The 20,336-nt window shown below is 40.0% G+C and overlaps 1 protein-coding gene across 4 annotated transcripts in view; it reads right to left on the bottom strand.

Moving 5' to 3' along the window:
- The window catches only part of cmip (c-Maf inducing protein), a 243,967-nt gene that overhangs the window by 44,821 nt on the left and 178,810 nt on the right, over positions 1-20,336 (bottom strand). For all 4 annotated transcript variants that reach the window (XM_073070308.1, XM_073070309.1, XM_073070310.1 and 1 more), the window contains 3 exons: positions 9,896-9,999; positions 9,567-9,671; positions 8,694-9,095 (listed from right to left, as the gene is read on the bottom strand). In XM_073070308.1, the coding sequence (XP_072926409.1) occupies positions 8,694-9,095; positions 9,567-9,671; positions 9,896-9,999 (611 nt within the window). The remainder of the gene's footprint in view (positions 1-8,693; positions 9,096-9,566; positions 9,672-9,895; positions 10,000-20,336) is intronic.

Raw genomic sequence — 20,336 nt, 5'->3', positions numbered from 1 at the left:
GAGGGGACTATGTTGAAAAATAAATGTGCTAGGTTTGCTAAAATTGACTCCTCCTACCTTAGGCCACGAACTTATCAATCACCTTTCGTACAAAGCCACAAGGACCGACAAGACATTTTAAAATCATTTAGCAATAACAAGGATGATCTTTCTCATTTCCACTTTCCCTCCATACCCCTGTACCACATAATTCCCTTAGGCATCAGGGGTAGGAAAGTAGCACCAATCAAAGTCATCCAGCAGGGGAACTAACCCTTCGACCCACTCTAGTCTGTGACAAGTCATACTAGTCGAACACCAATACCACTTTATTCTCCCCATAACTCCCCTCAGATTCTGACACTTATCTAAAAACTCGGAGAGATTTACAGTGGCCAATTAACCTATCAACCTGCTGAGATGAACCAGAGGATTTCTATTATGAATTAATTATTTGTCAAGAGTAAATATTTTCCACCTTTCAACAACCTGAAATTTATAAGCGTGAAAATGAAAACCATTGTAAAAATCATCCAAATCACCTCATAATAATTATTAAATGGATGCCATTTTAGAATTGATAATAGGTGCATGCAAAAGTGAATATCCCTGTGTGATTTATCCTCAGTGATAGAAAATTCTGATTGCTTTATCATACATGTGCATAATCATGTTATTAAAAAACTCAACCTACTGCTAGCCATTAGCAATAATTTAATACATAAAAAATTCCATTTGCCCAGGTTTTGACCATTCACTTCATCCATCAATATCTTTCTTCTTATTTAATGCCTATATCTATTTTCAATGTCGTCCATGTTTGTGTCATTAGTGTACTGGCTTACAGGCTTTTTATTCTGTTGTCTAAGTCACCTGAAAACATTTGTAAACATAACAAGTTGTTGCAGGCTCATTAGATTCCTGAGGGATGCTACCGGTTACATTGTGCTAATTTGAATATTTGCCCTTTATCTCAGTTCCCTGTCTCCTGCTATTCAGTTAATTTTCTGATGGGGTCAATAATTTGCCGTCAGTCCCATGAGCTTTAATGATATCTAACAGACTGTTAATCAGGAACTACTTCAAATGTCTTTCGGAAGTATATAAATATAATATACCTCGACATTTTTTGTTCAATATTTTAACCACCCATTCTGAAAACATTAGTTCAATCAAATTTACTAAATAGATTTGCTTCATAGATCTACACTGGATTTCTTCAACCTGCTAAAACCTTTCAGGACTTCAGCAAGTTTATTCTGAATTGTATTCAGGTAATTTCCCAACATTGGCGGTAAGACTGACCGATCTTTAATTGTTTGGTTTTCATGTGTCTTCTTTGTAAGTTGATGAAATAACATGCCACATTTTCCAATCTGAAAGAATTCCCAAAAGATTTAGTTGGGACACCTGTAATGTTTTCATCTATTTCCTCCATAATCAGCTGCACATGGAGTCCAGTAATGGAGCTAGAATGTGCCAGGATTCCCTGAGTCTATGCCAGACATGGCTGCTTTGAAGCAGTGACCTATTGATTTGAAAGGGGACTTTCAGACCTGTAGATCACATGGTCACAGTTCATACAGGAGTGGTCGCCTTTATCAAGCAGAGATGAGATAAAGTGTTCGTTTGTGTTCAGGGTTATGAGTTTGTGGAACTCAAAAGGGTACTGGAAAGTAATCCTTGAATTAAGTATTAAACACGAGAAGATAGATGTTTAATAAGGAGGTGATAAAAATATTCCTACGATGTACAGAAATGTAAAACCAAAAATACAAACACATCAGCCATAATTTTGTTCAGTGACAGAGAAGGGTTGGCAGATTACTCATGTTCCTGGTTTATATTGTATCTTTATATGAAATAACAAGGTCATTTCAATCAAATTTTAATTCAATTTGATATATTTCAGTCTTCCAATGTGTTTAGTTTTATTATAAGATTTTGATAGTCTTTAACTATCGATGAGCATCAGGAAATCTAAGAAACATTACTGGACATTGACATACTATGACCAGAAGTGAGGCTGTGCCCCAGTTTTGCCTTCTGTCAGAGTATTCTGGAGACAAGAGGTCAGTCTGATACCTCCTGAAACAAACTCCCTACTGAGGCCTCGATTCAGCTGATGCTTCTGGTGCGGGGATGAGGTCACAACCAGCCCAGCTAACTGTGGCCTAGTGGGGACCTTCAATGGCAAATCCTTTCAAATTCAGCTCAGACTATTAAGTTCTCGCACTGTCTCAGACATTCTGTGATCCAGTATTAGTGTTCTTTGGATATCTGGCATGGTATCCTTAAAGCTGCTGGTTCATGCCACAGCCCTCGGAGACCTCATTGAAATTCTGAGATTTATGGGTTGGAATATAGTTCAAACTAACTGTAGTTCATATTGGCTTCTTTCAGTTCTATGCTTTTTGTCGTGTTCTTGCCCATTCTTTCTTGTTGCCAATTGGGGGCCAGAGAGTTGGTGATTTGTTAGTTTTTGTGTGAGGGAGGGGTTTGGGAGTGTTTGAGGTTTGCGAGTATTTCTGTCTTTTTCTTTTTGTGTGGGGCAGATTGATGTCTTTCTTTTAACTATGGCTGTCCGTATTCTATGGCTATCCGGAGAAGACACATTTCAGAGTTGTATTAGATCATAAGACATCGGAGTTCAGCCCATCAAGTCTGCTCTGCCATTCCATCATGGCTGATCCTGGATCCCACTCAACCTCATACACCTGCCTTCTCGCCATGTCCTTTGATGCCCTAACTAATCAGGAAACTATCAGCTTCCACCTTAAATATACCCATGGACTTGGCCTCCAGTGCAGTCTGTGGCACAGCATTCCACAGATTCACTACTCTGGCTAAAAAAAAAATTCCTCCTTACCTCTGGGTTTCCTCTCAATTTTGAGGCTGTGCTCTCTACTTCTGGATAACCCCACCATAGGAATCATCCTCTCCATATCCATCCTATCTAGGCCTTTCAACATTCAGTAGGTTTTAATCAGATCCCACCCCCCCCCCCCCCCGGCATTCTTCTAAATTCCGGTGAGTACAGGTCCAAAGCTGCCAAACGCTCCTCATATGTTAACCCCTTCTGAGATATGGTACCCAAAACTACAGACAATAAATACTCCAAGTGCAGCCTGACCAGTGTCTTATAGAAACTCAGCATTATCTCCTTGCTTTTATATTCTATTCCCCTTGAAATAAATGCCAGCAGAGCATTTGCCTTCTTTTATCACAGACTCGACCTGTAAGTTAACTCCCAAGTCGTCTGATGTTTTAACCCTTTCCTCATTTTGATAACAGATTGTTCTTTTTACCAAAACGCATGATCATATTCCACTTGCGTGACTGACAGTAAACCGAGACGAAGCTACTGACACGATGAAGGAAGCCGTGAACGCCGCCACAGATGGAGGACCTCCATCGCTGCCTTAAATGCCAGAGGTGTAGCGGGAAAATGAAAAAAAGATCTCAAACAACTTTTGTTTTTCAGCTGCGATAACACTAGGGAGTATTCTGCATACATACTTTGGTAATAAAATGAACCTTTGATGAATTAACCTCCATGATGTCAATATTGGGACAAAGGGCTTAGGGAAATGTATGCAGAACACAATTAAGCATTTGGCTGACAGCTGTTTAATGACCACAAACTCAAGATTAGGTTACATTCCCTTACCTCACCTAATGCCGTCATTTTTAAGAAAATGCAGACTGCTGAAGCTTCCTGATGATTGATATTTTTTGTGTGCATTTCCATTCCATGTCCTTTGGCAGCATTGCGAAGATTTGGAACTGGAATTGCACATTTGGAAAGTCAGAATTTAAGGCCTCTCCATTAAAGGTAAGGCATGGGGACAGGGTTGGAGTTTCCCTCAGAGGGAGGTGTGGAAATAAAATAGGATTGGGAAATGTGCACTGGGATCTCAATGTATGATTAACCCATGCACTCATAGCCAAGTGAAGTACGCACACAGATGGTATGCTCATTACCATTATTTCAATATACAGACATCAAGAATGGGCTTATTGTCTGAAGGCATAGCTAAAGGAATTTCTTTATTCAAGCCAGCCACCGCTGACTGACATCATGCTGCAGACCTTAAGGAGATGTGCTTTGCCTCCTATTGCAATGGTTGAAGTAATTTCACAGCTTTTGAACACCTGCGGGCAAAGGATGAGCCCCTTGCACCCATTTCAGCCCTCATTATTCCCCTTCCCTTCTGCCCCTCCTCTTTCGGATAGCCCACAGCTCTGTCTAGGTGGCAGCAAAGTAGCCAGAGAGAAACGAAGCGATGGTTCAACCAACCAGCAGCTCAGCCGCTGCAGGTCAAGCGATATCGAGGCAGGACCGGCAAATGGGCGGATGTTGGGTCCTGCAGCTGGGGCAGAGTGTAAAGTGACAGCTCCCAGAGAGTAAGCTTTGATCCATAGGATGGAAAATGTCGGATATATGGCATTGGATGCATTACGTACCCAAGGAGAAGGAGATTAACTTGCCTTCCCCTCAAGCAGAGTGCCTTCATGACGTTCCAATGTAGCAGTGCTTCACACATTTCAACACAATCCCCGCACACTCCCGATAGCCCGAAGCTGAAACTGAGCAGGTGTGGCACTGCAGCTGCAGTTGTGGTCAGAGTATACATCAGAGCTCAGTTACCATAATCCTGCAGAACCAGAGTCCCCACAACCATTCTTCCCCATTCCAGTACGCTAGCAACTGCTTTCTGAAAATATGTAGAAGCTGTTCCCTTCTCACCTCTCCCTTCAACAGGGTGCCCTACAGCCAGTTCCTCCCCCCTTCCTACGACATTGAGGCCTTGCACCAAAGTGCCATTTCTGCCAGCAAGCGGCTCTTATTTGTGTCAGCTCTAAATGTCTGCAGCACAGCCTGGTCTCCAGCTCTCTTGGACTTCACTGCCATCACTTTGCCAAGATGGCTTGACAGCTGACCATGTACAGTGGCGAAACAACACTTCAAAGGAGTTCATGCATTCGTGCTTTCCACTCCTCAGTAGTGGAGTTGTTTTTCACCCTGAGAGCCCAAGATCATGATTGTGGCTAAAAATACAACTTGAGACTGCAGCCTCGGGCCTAGCCCGAAAACATTACTCTGTTGCTGCATTTCAAGCCCATTCCAAATTAACCATAAAAATAACTTGCAAGTCCTTGAAGATCCCTTAAAACAGAGGTTAGGAAGTAATGCTGGAGGAACTCAGCAGTTCAAGCATCTATGGAGGGGTACGTACTCAAAATTTTAGGCCAAGACCCTTCATCAGGAATGGACAAGAAGGGGGGAAGAGGCCAGATAAAGAAAGTGAGGGGAGGGGAAGGTGGTAGATGAAGTCAGGTGAGGGGGAAAGTAGGTGGGTGGGGTGAGGGTGGATGAAGTGAGAAGCTGGGAGGTAAGAGGTGGAAAAGGTAAAGGGCTGAAGAAGATGGAATGTGATAGGAGAGGAGAGTGGACCATGGTAGAAAGGAAAGGAGGAGGGGCACCAGAGGGAGGTGATGGCCAGGTAAGGAGAAGACAAATGAGTAAGTAGGAGCTAGAAAAGGAGAGGAATTACCAGAAACTGGAATGGAAGAAGAGAGGAGATAGGGATCTGCCTGCAGCTAATCGCCAGCTCCCTTGTGAATGATTAATTTGTATTAATTGGAGCACTGCAAGTTTACTGTGGAGGATCAGTGTCCAATTATTTGCGTAGGCCCTGCTTGCCCGAGCACTGGGTGTGTTACTGCTCTATCCGACCTGAGTAGCAGAACAGGTCTCACTGCATTGCCCACTCACCACTCACAAGCAAAATGGGAAGCAACTGAGCAGCCAAAAGATTAGCTCAGTTTTGTGGCTGAGCTAACACTCTAAACGATGTCAAATCCATTAAATATTGGACAGGATACTTGTGGGTGAAATGTAAGGATAAGCAAAAATCCGTGCCCAAAATTAAATTGTATTTAAACTACAGTGGTTTTGAGAACAGTGCCAGTGTTCAAACAATTGGAATTGAGCCATCTAATCCAGCAAGAGTGGAAGAGTTTTCTTTGTGATTCAGCCTCACTCTTAAATGGTGATTATATTGTACATTCCTCTTCAGTTATATCTACAAACAAAAATACTGGTAAACCACATATGCTGATTAAAGTAGTTGCTTTGCGTTAATGCTTCAAGATGCACGTAGACAAATGCTACTGTGGCATATTACTGATGCTTGATGTATCTCACTGAGACCTATTAGATGTTCAGCAAAACCAAAGAAAACTACGATTTCTGTGAAGTTGTAAAATCATCTGAGGAATTACACAGGATGCAGAAGTAAAACAGTATATTTAGTTACTTTGCTGTTTTTCATGCTATGTTAACTCTCTAATGTGAACTTGTTTTAGGACTGAATAATGTTCTGAAGAACAATTTGTTTTTTTAAACAAATTTAGTAAAAAGAAATCAATTTATTAATATGCACACCTGAATATACAGTGGTGCTAGAAAGTTAGTGAACCCTGTAGAACTTCCTCTGTTTCTGCCTAAATATGACCTAAAATGTGATCAGATCTTCACACAAGTCCTAAAACCTAATTAAATAAATAACACAAAAAAAATCATACTTGATTTTTTTCAATAAATAAATGAACAAATATAATCCAATCACAAACAAGAGAAAATCGGCAGATGCTGGAAGTCCAAGCAACACACACACACACACACATACAAAATGCTGGAGGAACTCAGCAGGCCAGGCAGTTTCTATGGGAAAGGGTCCTACTGTAAGGTCTCGGCCCAAAATGTTGACTGTATTCTCTTCCATAGGTGCTGCCTGGCCTGATGAGTTCCCCCAGCATTTTATAGAAACATAGAAATCTACAGCACACTACTGGTCTTTCAGCCCACAACGTTGTGCTGAACATGTAACCAAATCTAGAAACTGCCTGGAATTTCCCTACCGCATAGCCCTCTTCTAAGATCCATGTACCTATCTAAGAGTCTCTTAAAAGACCCTATTGCATCCACCTCTACCACCTTTGCCAGCAGTGCCTTCTATGCACCCACCAATCTCTGTGTGGAAAACTTACCTCTGACATCCCCCTTGTACCTCCATTTTGTGTGTGTGTTGCTTAAAAAAAATATAATGTTCTTTTGTGTTAATTATTGAATTGGGATCTCCTTCTCTAGTTTTAGTACTTACATGAAGATCTGATCACATTTTAGGACATATTTATGCAAAAATGGAGAAAATTCTACAGGGTTCACAAACTTACTAGCACCACTGTATGGTCAACCTAAAGTCATTAAAGATCTTTATGAACAACAGCCTTACTCCTAATACTAGGGCGCCATGGTAACTGGTGAAACACTATTACATCTCGGGGCATTCCAGAGTTCAGAGTTTAATTCCTGCACCGTTCTGTAAAGAGTCTCTATACGTACTCCCTGTGGGATGTGCAGGCTCTCCCCTAGTGCTACGGTTTCCTCCCACAGTCCAAAGTGGGTAAATTGTTCAGTGTAAGTGGTTCTGTGATTAGGTTCGGTTTAATTGGGTTTGTCGCTGGGGTTGCTGATGTGGCGTCTGCAAGGGCCTACTCTGCACTGTATCGTTAAGTCAATAGAATAAAAATTACTTCTTCTCTCTGGGAGTCTACTCATTATTTGATGAAGTAATCCATCTTTCGATGTATGTGTTAAATTCACAGTATAATTTTAATTGTGTGCAGCGTTCTACTTCCAAAATTCTATTCCACTAAAGACAACGGACTGCATTTGGGAAATAGAGTCCAAAATCCAATCACTACTATATTGTGCAGTGAATGCATTCAGCTAAAAAGGATCTATGTCACCAGTGCTGCTGGTAAGTGACTATTTTACTGACCATCAGCTGGATCCTTGTAATATCGCATGCCCAGCCTCTGTTCTGTCAGCATCACAATGTCTTGTGACTACCTAGATCATGGCCTTCTGATTATAGCTTCCATCAGCCATCCGCGGAGTGCACAGTACATTCCGTGGAGGGACCAGTTAAAGAGGGATGGTCTATTGTCTGTCTCTTTGGCCTGCTAAAAAGCTCTTTGGTCATTTGGGGTCCTTGAGTACATTAAACATTACAGCAGAGTTCAGGCCCTTTGCCCCTCGATGTTATGCCAACCTTTTAACCTACTCTAAGATCAATCTAACCCTTCCCTCCTGTAGGAAGGGCCACTTCATTAAAAATTCTCACATGCCTAATTCTCACAGTCTTGAAAGTGAGTTATGGACGCACCATCCATCTCCTTATAATGCCTGGAAGCACACACAAAATGCTGGAGGAACTCAGCAGGCCAGACAGCAACTATGGAAAAGAGTACACAGTCGGCGTTTCTGGCCGAGACCCTTCTTCAAGACTGGAAAGAAAGATGAGGAGTAAGGTGGGGGAGGGGAAGTAGAAGGTGGTAGGTGCCAGGTTATACTCTGACTTCTCAACCTTTTTCCAGTCCTGCTGAGATCCCCCAGCATTTTGTGTGCGGTGCTTGAACTTCCAGCATCTGCAGATTTTTTTCGTGTTTCTCATAACAATGCCTACACTAGTTCTGCTACTCTGCATCTGTCCAAATGGAAAAAAAAATGTCACCTATCAGCACAGCTCAAGAAGAAGTTCTATTTGTCACAATTTTACCTTCCTTTGATAGAGGAGTTTTGCCCTCTGTAGATGACTGAAATCTCCCTGAGCTCCACAAAATAATTTTGGGGGGCTACTTACAGCATTTTGAGGATCTCCACGTAGCAGCCAAGGACCCGCTCAGCTTGCGAGCTCAGTTCGATGACCATGGTGCTGCAGGTGGGGCTGACCAGCAGGCAGTCGATCAGGCTGGGCTCGCTGTCACTGTTGCTGCTGCTGTTGCACATACTGGCACTCGCACTGCTGCTGCTGCTGCTACCGGTGCTCCCCTTCAGCTTCTGGTTGACCATGTTGTTCCTTCCCAGTTCCACGTGGATCTCGGTTGAGTTCACGATGATGGGTTTCATCCTGGCGTCGTTGCTGACCTCCTGCGAGACCAGGTCCGGGCTGCTGTGCAAGAGCCGGAGAGGGAGGTTCGGCTTCCGATCGCACTGCTGCTGACAGCCATTGCGGATTTCCTTCAGGCTGGGGGAGTTGTCACGACTGCGGAGGAGCACAGATAATTGTACGGTTTGTTAAACCGATCACTGTTCACCAAAATGTATACGGTGTACAGCTATTTATTAATGTCTTCTCCACAGAATAGTGAACATCAAACATTATATAACATTCAAAGACATTTGTAAATTACTTCTTTGATTCTGAAAACATAATTGTGAATTTAAATTTTTATGCACATGTTATTTAAATTTAATGAAAGGTTTTTTTAAGAACACTAGGATTCTATTGCATTGCGATGTTTGCAATGCAAATTTGTCAAATAAGTCAATGAAGACACTGCCCACCATAAAAATAACTTTTCCAAAACACAATCAGTAGATACTCGTGCATAACAGGAACGTCACCATCAACAAGGCGAAAAGAAGCCAGTTTAAAGCCTTCTGATGAGTAATGTATCATTATTAAAGGAACCCATTTTGTTTCAACATGTGAAGTAAACATAATTGTACCAACCTGTTTATAAATTCTTCATAACAAGAATATATGGCAGCTAAGCAGACAGCTACAAGGTTTGGGAGGACCCTTGGATGGGGACACTGTCCAGTTGGACCATGCATACTGTACATAAAATAAATGAAACAACTTTTAGCTAAAAGCAGTTAGGAACTAAAAATATTTCTGAATAGTGTGGTTATACAACTCTAGATCTATGCAATCTTCAATCTCATAAATATTAATAAATTAATAATGCTACTTGCAATTCAAAGCTTTATTAATCTGAAAAAGTGAATAATTTAACTCATAATGACATTTTATCGGTGAAAAAGTAAAGTTGTACATACCTGTGAATGAATTTTTTTACCACTTCCATTCCAGCATTCAATTCATTCAAAGCAAGAATATATTCCTGAGTGAAAAGTCTCAATCGAGGACACTTGCCAAAATCCTGAAAAAAAGATAAAGTATTGTTTAATTCATTGTCATTTCTCCATCTTTTATTACAAACTCCCAAGAATCGCCAGAAGATTGGCTTGGCGGAGGCATAATCGGTTATAAATCTTAAGGTGCTAAACAATAAAACAAAAATAATTTAAAACCAAAGCCCCAGCATGAATAGTTAGCCGTACGTGTTTAAAACTAAAGGAATTTGGTAGTTTTAAAAGTTTACTCTTTGGCCAGATCACATATAACAATGGCAGGACCAACCATTCAGATCAGTATACAAAGTAGATGCAGTTGCAATAACTGATGATTTAGCAACGTATCATAAGTGCACTGAAAATGGATGAGAATATTGTGAGTGCTACTTTTAATTTACAAACTCAGCTTTTCCTTTCTCCTTCTTAAAACCGTTTAGTTAAATGTCATTCCCAATGGAATTCCATATATATTAACCAACACGAACTGAAAGAACTAACAAAAAAATGCCAAAAAAAATCAGATACATTCATTAGAAAAATATTTGCAGTAAAACTAAGCCAAAAGTTTCCTTGGTTTGTTAATATTTAATAATTATATCTCTAATCATTCTCAAATTCTTCGATTGCACTAACTGGAGATCATTAATCAAACCACTGTGCCAAATACAAGACTGAAAAAGTTAACTATTAAAGATCAGAACCACCAACCCAAAGAAACAGATTTTGTAGATCTTGGAATTCAACTTATTGAAATAATTTGAATGATTAACACTTGCAGAATATTCCAAGGAAGCAATGAGACAAAAGATCTGTGATCTTCACAGCTCTTTCCCATATTACTTTCTGTATATTTTTCCTCCACCAACATTTTGTGGTCAATACGATTAGGTGCAAGCATTTGGCTATGCATCAAGTCAGTATGCTGTTTACAATTAGTAGGTAAGAACTCTAATGATCTGAATTGAGCAACAAGATACACACTACAACGCAAAGGATGCATCTACAAAACCAAAAAAAGACAGCTGAGAAAATAACCTCTTAATAAGGGAATGATAGCAATGTGTTATGTTACTGGACAAGTATTTCAGAGGCCTGGATTAACGATCTGGAAATAGAAGTTCAGGTCCCTCAACAGCTGGGTAATTTAAACTCTGCTAATTAAGTAATCGGTAATAAAAGCTTGTCATTAGTCACGATGATCATGAAACCACTGAATCGTCAGCAAAACTCGCCCAGTTTTCCAATGTACCTACGGGAAGGAATTCTGCAATCTTACTCACTCCAACCTATGTGACTCTAGCAGGTTACTACCATCTCGACAGTTAAAGGGAGATACAAAAAAGTCCCTGAAGAAGAAACCAATGCATATCACATGTCTTGATCTGCTTGCCAATTGAAAGTTGGGCCATTTATTGCTTCCTGACTCAAGTCCAGGTCTCACCCTAAAGTTGCCAATGTCTCTTTGCAGTGACTTAATCAGCCTTGTCTCCACAGTGAGTGGTTGTAGGCGAGGTTCTCCCAGCATTGAAAGAAATTTCTTCAGTCCTTGCCACTAAATCCAATTTTTTCCCCCTGCCCTTGTAACAAGGGTAGATCTTAAGTCAACAATGAATTAGAGCATTCAGCCATGATCTTGAGGTACCTGATCCAGATATCCTAAGCCAGTGAAGTTTGTCCAGATAGGCAAGTTCTCCTGAGGATCTCAATGTTGGTAAATCATTAGTGCCAAGTCATTACAAAGGTTTTTCTGAGGTGCAAAAACTAAAACTGTTTAAACTTTGCTCTTGGTTGAAAGTTTTCTGAGGGCAAAGTCTGTAGACAAGCAATGTTGTGTTCAGAATTAGCTGCTTGTGAGGTACATGAGTTGGTCACTGACTCATCATTGCAGGTGGAACATATGCCCCTACATTCATTTATGGTGCTGAGATGGTTGACACTTTCAAGTTCCTACGTGCCAAATTCACAACTTGTCCTGGTCCAACAACATTGACACCATGGCCAAAAAAAAAGGCACATCAGCACCTGGACTTCCTCAGAAGGCTGAGGAAATTAAGCAAATTCCCATTTTAATAAATGCACCATAAACACATCCTATCCCCATAGACCACAGGTTGGAACAGCAACTGCTCCACCAAAGATCACAAGAAATTGCCGAGTTGTAGACATAGCCTAGTCAATCATGAAAACTGATCTCTACTCCATGGAATATTTACAGTTCTTATTGCCTCTTGAATAAAGCCAACAAAGTCAAAGAACCCTCCCACTCTGGGCACTCTCTCTTCCCTCAGGCACAAGATACAAAAGCTTGAAAACATGTACTACCAGGCTTGAGTACAGAGTGTATGAATCAGAGTAATTACTTAGCACATTTGCAATTCATTAAGTGGTATGATATGGGAAAGACAAACCTCAAGTAGTGAATTGGGAGTTGTGTCCTTTGCTCTAAAATCACTGATGGTGTAGAAGTTGTCGCCCACCTTCAATTTACTTGGTAGTCAGATTGATTGTTTTAAAAAACTGAGAAGAACTGTGAAGCTTCCAAAGCAAACAGGTACTTGGGATCAAACCTTCTTCATACTTGTATCAGATGATGTTTTATTCTCACACTGAATAGTTGTCTTTATTTCTTCTCAGAAATCATTTGTGGGTGACTAACCCTCAGCAAAATCTTGAAGGAGTCCATCCTGGGAATTGTGTTAAAGGCCTTGACATGATCTGGCAAACTAAGTTGTAACAGACCACAGTAGCATAACAGACAAAAAATAAAGCCCAGATAAGCTAAGGACTCTGCTAGGCTCTGGATTCAGACAAGCTTATCCTACATTCAACCTCTACTATCTTTTAACATTCTCCATGGAAAGATCTGGAGAACCCAAGTTTGAAGTGGAAGAGCAACATCACGGATTAGTTAAATCACAGGTGGCGTAACTATAATCTAGAATTGTACTTTCCAGCTACCATCCCAGACTCCTGAAACACAATCTATTTTATGTTTTTATTTAGAGATGTAACAGGCCCTTCTGGCCTTACGAGCCTGTGCCACTTATGACCAATGTGACCAATTAACCTACGACCTATACACCTTTGAAATGTGGAAGGAAACCCATGCAGTCATGGAGAGAATGTATGAACTTCTTACACAGACCATGGCAGAATTGAACACGGGTCCTTCAGTATTAATCTCCCTTCATCAAAAAGGCCCACTACTGGGTGAAACACAAATAGGGGTGAGGTAAGCTCAGCTTCCAGCACCAAGCTTAACCTGGTCAAGCAGACCTCGTGCAGATTGTCATAGTTCAGCCACTTCAGAGGCATCCCCTCCCCCCCCCCATAAGCTGTGTATTTTTTCAATATTCATGAGCAAAATACTCACAGGTAAAATAGTGATTGTTTCTCCACCATGGACAGTCCTAAACCTTGCCCAGAGCTACAGAAAAGCCAACAGAAGCTCCAGAGACCTCATCCTTGGGAGAGGAAGGATCTTCAAAGATAGGCTATACCTGGGGACAACTTGAAAGACTGGTCCTGGACAGAAGACACCAGTGAACTGCTGCCAGTGGCCTATGCCCCAGCAGGGGTGATGGACTTAAGTAAAAAATAAAATAGTAATTATAACACTTAACCAGCCATCCCATGACACATCACTTCATTATTCCAAATTAATATGATTGTCCATCATTCCCAATGACCAAGGGCAGCCTGCTAGTTTGAGCAGTAATTGCATTAAAGATTCAGCCTTCAACAATCATTAAAATGATGTCCATTAATAAACTAAGTTCATTATGATTAATATTTGAGTATTTGAATGGTTATGGTTTATGCTTCACAATTGATAAATGAGATGAAAATGTTGTGAGTTCACTCAGCCTTGACTTAGAGAAACAGATCTCTTAAGCTTTGACAACATTAACAAAATTGATACAGAAGTTGCCCCGGATTTGCCAACAATTTTCCTTCAACCGCAGGTTAAAGCCAAACCAAATATGGAAGATGTCATAGTGAATTAGACAGCTTAGTGACTTGTGCAGATCATCACAATTTAAATATTATTGATAGCTGGACCCTTTGGCATTTTGACAACTGGATTTCATCCAATGAGACCTCATGCAAGTGTGTATTTAAGCTGTATTAGCTTAGTCATTTTATGAACAGCTTAGGGTATCAAGACCCACAATAGGATTCAAAATCTGTTTTAATTAATGACAACTCATCTTGATAGCAGTTTGTGCATTAGACATGTTTAGAGCCTTGAAACAGAAAATCAGTCTCAATCTCACTTCTGTCTCTCATGAACATCGATGCCAAATAAAATTGGCTTTGATTGGGAAACTTTAGTCCTGATATGCCTGGAGTTAAAACAAAGGGAAAGCTGAAACTCTTCTCAAGCTGGGATCAACACCATAGCATTGGATGATTTCAGTAGTACCTTGGGATTACCACAGGTTCACATCATTACTGACCTGGACCTACTTAGTGCAAATAGAAACTACTCTATTCAACCGCTGTAATCAGTATTTGGAGCTTTGAATATTGGCAAACTACCAGTTTGTGTGTTCATATTTCAGGGTTAAACCTTTCCTTCAGTGGGATCTCTGCCAGCAGCAAGTTCTTCCCAACAGTTGTAATCTTCAGTTTCACAAGGCCTTCAACTTCAATTCCCTGTTGGCAATGGGTTTAACCACACAGGCTACTTAAGACAAAAGCCAGAGCTTGGAAGCTTTGCTGCACTAGATCAGAATTAAGTAGCAAAATTTGGGAATACTCAGCAATGCAGACAACCTTGTTAGAGAGAGAAGCAGTTAGTTTCAGCTTGACGTGGTTTCATTCAATGTTTTAGGAACACTACTTCTCCTCTGCCGTCAGATTTCTAAATAGTTTATGAACCCATGAACACTACCTCCACTATTTTGCTCTGTTTTGCAATATTCATTGATTTTTCAAATATATTTTTATTGTAACTTATAGTAATTTATTTTATGCATTGCATTTTACTGCTGCCGTGAAACACCAAAAATTCATGACATTTGTCCATGATGATAATTCTGATTCTGATCTTTGACTAGAATTTGGGAGAACTTGGCAGCAAATGCAGGCACCAGCCGACAATTTTCCCAGCCATATTTACAAAGCACAAGGTGTATTCAGTGGTATTTTTCTCATCACAGGGTTGTTGTTAAAGAGAGGAAGTTTCCCTGCGGGAATGGTTTGGGGTGGAGACTTTGCAATTCTAAAGGAAAAAATGTGATAAATGCTTGAAGGCAGTGATGTTACAGATTAAAGGACAGCACAACATCATGGTTCGTTTGGGACAATTTGAACTGTGAACCACACAGGCACAATGGGTTCAGTAGCAATCGCCACATACTGGCTCAACAGGCATTGGATCAGGAAGCAGTTGACAGCAAATATTGCACCAGAGGGTTAACACACCAGTCACAGGGATACTATCAGTGTCTTCCTTTCTTCCCACCTCAGTCCAGGCATAAGCTCTGCCGTTCTTAAGGACAGGGTTCATTGAAGAGGAAAAGCAGCACTAGTCAGCTTATTAACGTATCATGCTGCTCCATCTGCCCTTTACCAGCCAACAGCCTGGGTTACTGTGCAACCTACTGAGTCATCTTCCATTGAGAAGGAAACCTACTGAGCATTAATCGTCAGGCATTTTTGTTCTGAGCTCTGTTTCGCTTCAAAGTGTCACTGCTTGACCTGTTCCGTACCTCACAATATTTAATATTTATGCATTTTACTTTGTTATTTATGTGTGATTCATCTGTAGATTTTATCCTTCCTTCATAAGTTATCACGTGTTACGTGTACTACAATGCTTTACACCCTGGTTCGAAGTAACATTGTCTCATTTCTACATCCGTTAAACGGTTATATATGTTATATGCATGTATATAGTAAAATGAGAATAAACTTGACTTGAAATGGCCTAGAATTTGTAAGCCCTTCAGAATTTCAAGTATCATCATCTTGAGCTTTACTCTTTGGAACAAAGGAAGATGAGAGGTGTACAAGATAAGAGACTTTTCCCTAATGGCTGATATGAGAGGGCACAACTTTAAGGTGACTAGAGGTAAGTATGGGGGGGGGGGGTGTCAGAGGTAAACCTTTTTGCATAGAGTGTTGTGGGTGTGTGGTTTAGGGACATTTAAGCAACATTTAGGATGATAGAAAAATGAAGGGCTGTGTAGGAGGGAAGGGTTAGATTGGCCATTAGGCTTTACAATTCTACCGCCAGGACTTAAGAACTTTTTAAAAGCTATTATTAATGCTTTTTGAGATAGTGATTTAGATGCATATCATATTTTTTACTGAGTTAAGTATTGTATGTAATTAGTTTTGCTACAACAAGTGTATGGGACATTGGAAAAAAGTTGAATTTCCCCATGGGGATGAATAAAGTATCTATCTATCTATCTATCTATCTCTATCTATCTACAAGTAGGATAAAAAGTTGGCACAGCGTCAAGGGCTGGAGACCCTGTACCGTGCTGTAATGTTCTATCACCATCTTCGCAAGTATACCAGCAGTGTGGAATAAGCTGATTAACTATGACCAGACCCAGAGAAATAATCAAAAACTTAAGTGGGCAACAGACACTGCTTCTTGCCTCCATTTTTGCTACTTGACGCTGGTTATTACAAACACTTTAGCAATCCTCACAGCAGCATATTTGTAAAATGCAAGCAACTTTTGTGAATTCCATTACAATTCTAGTCCCAAGCAAGTGCAACTTGCCTATTGTACATATTGGCTTGTAACTGGCTCCTACCCTGAGATCCATGCAGCATTTCAAAACTCTACACAACCAGATCACAGATAACATTCTTTGGGATATGCAGGTGAGAAATTTCAAATTCTGGTACATTTCAAGTCAAAACCCTTTCCATAAAAATTAGCTACAGTATACTTAAAGTGACAAATGGGTACTTCAAAATCATGTGCGGTATTTGCTAAAAATACAGACTCATGGTAATTAGAGTTTAAAATGTAGCTTTGAGCCCATGTTTAGCAATAAAAACAGAAAATGTGACAAAATTCATGGAAGATTATTATCCCAATACCTAAACCCAGTTTCACTTCAGAGATGCTGCCTGAACTTCTCCATCATTTTCTGACTAAATTTCCGATTTTCTATGTTTGTTTTGTTTTGTAGCACATACAATTAATCGTCACTGTGACAAATGAGTATTCATAGATGCAAGCTGAGTCTTACTGAAATATAATGTGTCTGTATATGGGTGTTAACTTCAGTCATGCCATTTCACCGGCTGGTAAGGAGATCTTTTCAAAAACCTGTTCAGGAGCCTATCAAAAGTTTTTCTTTCTGTATTGTATGTTAAGAGATCCCCCTCATGTTATAATAGAAACATAGAAAACCTGTAGCACAATACAGGCCCTTCGACCTTCAAAGTTGTGCCGAACATGTCCCTACCTTAGAAATTACTAGGCTTACCCAGAGCACTCTATTTTTCTAAGCTCCATGTACCTATCCAAAAGTCTCTTAAAAAACCTCTCATATCCATCTCTACCACCGTTGCCAGCAGCCCATTCCACGCACTCACCACTCTGAGTAAAAAACTTACCACTGACATCTCCTCTGTACCCACTCCCCAGCACCTTAAACCTGTGTCCTCTTGTGGTAACCATTTCAGCCCTGGGAAAAAGTCCCTTACTATCCACATGATCAATGCCTCTCATCATCTTATACACCTCTATCAGGTGCCCTCTCATCCTCTGTCACTCCAAGGAGAAAAGGCTGAGTTCACTCAACCTATTCTCATAAGGCATGCTCCCCAATCCAGGCAACATCCTTGTAAAACTCCTCTGCACCCTTTCTATGGTTTCCACATCCTTCCTGTAGTGAGGCAATCAGAACTGAGCACAGTACTCCAAGTGGGGTCTGACCAGGGTCCTATTATATAGCTGCAACATTACCTCTCCGCTCCTAAACTCAATTCCATGATTGATGAAGGCCAATACACCGTACGCCTTCTTAACCACAGAAATAAAATAATGCTCATTTTAAGCAGAAGTGATGTTATCAAAAATATTTTTTCCCATACCTGGGATTGTGCTTGTTTCCACTTTTCACATGAATTTAAAAAATGATACACGCTGGCACTTTACTTAATCTGAGGGCCTTGCCCTTTCCAAGACTTTGCAATCCATGGCAAAAAAGACTACTCCAGGTAAACAGCACATCTACAATATATATCTGTGATCACTTTGGAACGTAGATTGTGAAGTATTCCACATTCTAAAGATGAAAAATTAAGGGTAGAACAACTGTGATTTTTATTGGCTGCTACTGCAAGATTTCACCTCGGTTGTACTATTTTGCAAGCACTCTTATCAATGTCCAACTGTGTCCTAAACGTCTGGTACTACTTATATAAAACCTGGATTAACACAACAGATAGAAGACAATACAGGGAAACTGTTAAGATTGGTAATTGTAAAATTAGTTTTGGATCTACTTAAGAGAAACTTATCTTGACAATATATATATCCTCACTGGATCTGGTCTTGCTGCTACAGTTAGTCACAAGACAAGCTATTGCTTATTGGTAAAGCGAAAAGGAAATACCTTTTGGGGAGGAAGTGAAAACCAGCCTGAAATAAGGGAGTCACATGCGTTCAGAACCACTGTGATGAACCAGATTATTTTCACAATCTATCAGGGAAATTAGTTTGACAAAATTTGCAGAGAGTAAAGGTTAAAGCATAGAGAAAAAGAATCACCATACAGCCAATCACATTTCATTTTACATTGCACAATGTTTAAGACTTTACAAGCTGATTACACTAGCTGATTAATGCAGTCAAATTTTGGTAGCAACACACAGGCAGTCGTTTGCATCATGAACACATGCCAGGAACGGAGACATCAAATGAATGATCATTATGTTTTTCTATAGATTTTGCCCTCTCTTCCTTGCAAAGAAGATACTGAGGATACAAGGGCCTGAGAAAACTGGGATTTATTCAATACAAAACCTGTAGCTACTCACCTAAAAGGGGCAAGAATTGAACTGCATCAATTGTTATTGTAACACAACTACCAAATTAATTTTCTAATTGTACAGAGAACAAACATTACACAAATCTTACTTTTTTGTTAATGTTCTTAAATCATAATTGCACCAGTTGGTAGAATGGAACAAATCCAGCATGATACAGTCTTGCTGAAGGGTCTCGGCCGAAGCGCCGACTGAACTCTTTTGCATAGATGCTACCTGGCTTGCTGAGTTCCTCCAGCATTTTGTGTATGATACTGTCTTAATTAGATCTGCTTTCTCATACACTTATACTTTAGGTGGTAAGTAGGAACTGCTAGTTCTCTATTACATGAGAAATGCAAATAAATCTTCCCAAATAATATTGAAACCAAATTAACAGCTGCTTAGATAAACTCATCAAGCATGGGAAAGCAACATTTCCCTGTTTTACGTTCAGTGCTGGTTTCATATACTTCCATATCAAGCATAGCATGGGCTGGATAACTATTAAAAGAATCACTATACTATGTCAAAGATAGACTTTAAGCCCATTCTCTAAGAAACACTCATTCTTCTGGCACCATTCCGTGACACTGCTGAGAGTCTAATGGTTTCCTTCTTAGAGAGGTCATTTCAAAATTTAAAAATTTACACTGATTCTTGTCTCTGCCATCATCATTTCTAGTAGTATTACTCCCTAGTTTCTCTTTGAAAGTAACACGCAAAAGATAACTCAAACTGATTTCTACAGAACAACTTTTGATAGAAGTCGCAGTCTAAGATGTCCTCTGCACAGTTAACATAACTGTGGTCGGGCTACATTCAATTATACAGGAAAGAGGCAATCAATCTTATCCAATTTATAAATATTCTTTCCATTTCAATGCCAAAGAAAATGAAACTAAAATTCCACCAGGGTATATTTTATTCTGGTTCTCGACAAACTCTGAACCAAATGCATTGCAATGTTGCCAATAACAACAGAAGAAACTGGGAAGCAGAATATTTCGATGGTTATACAGTATATGGAGTTTATATACTCTACTAATTAGCATACATTGTGACCCTTGTTAATTGTGATGAGCAAGATTTAATCACAAGTCTCATAGTTTAAACCATAAAAGTTCAATCATTAAATCTATATATGTAGAACGGTCATAAGACTTCCATTCTTTGGCAGTGTTTTGTACTGTATCTGACAACGATTGTACATCTCTCTTGTTTACGTGTAGGATTGCATTTTGCCTGAGTAAAATAAACCTTCTAATTTCACCTGGACAGATTGAAACCTGGGCCTAGAAACACAGCTGTGAAATTTGTTTGGGTGTCAAAATGTTGCAATGTGAGTCTCTAG

This window comes from Hemitrygon akajei, chromosome 17 (genome assembly GCF_048418815.1).
Source record: "Hemitrygon akajei chromosome 17, sHemAka1.3, whole genome shotgun sequence".
Classification (NCBI taxonomy): domain Eukaryota; kingdom Metazoa; phylum Chordata; class Chondrichthyes; order Myliobatiformes; family Dasyatidae; genus Hemitrygon; species Hemitrygon akajei.
The sequence above is the reverse complement of the archived record's forward strand: the minus strand, read 5'-3'. Positions and strand labels throughout refer to the sequence as shown.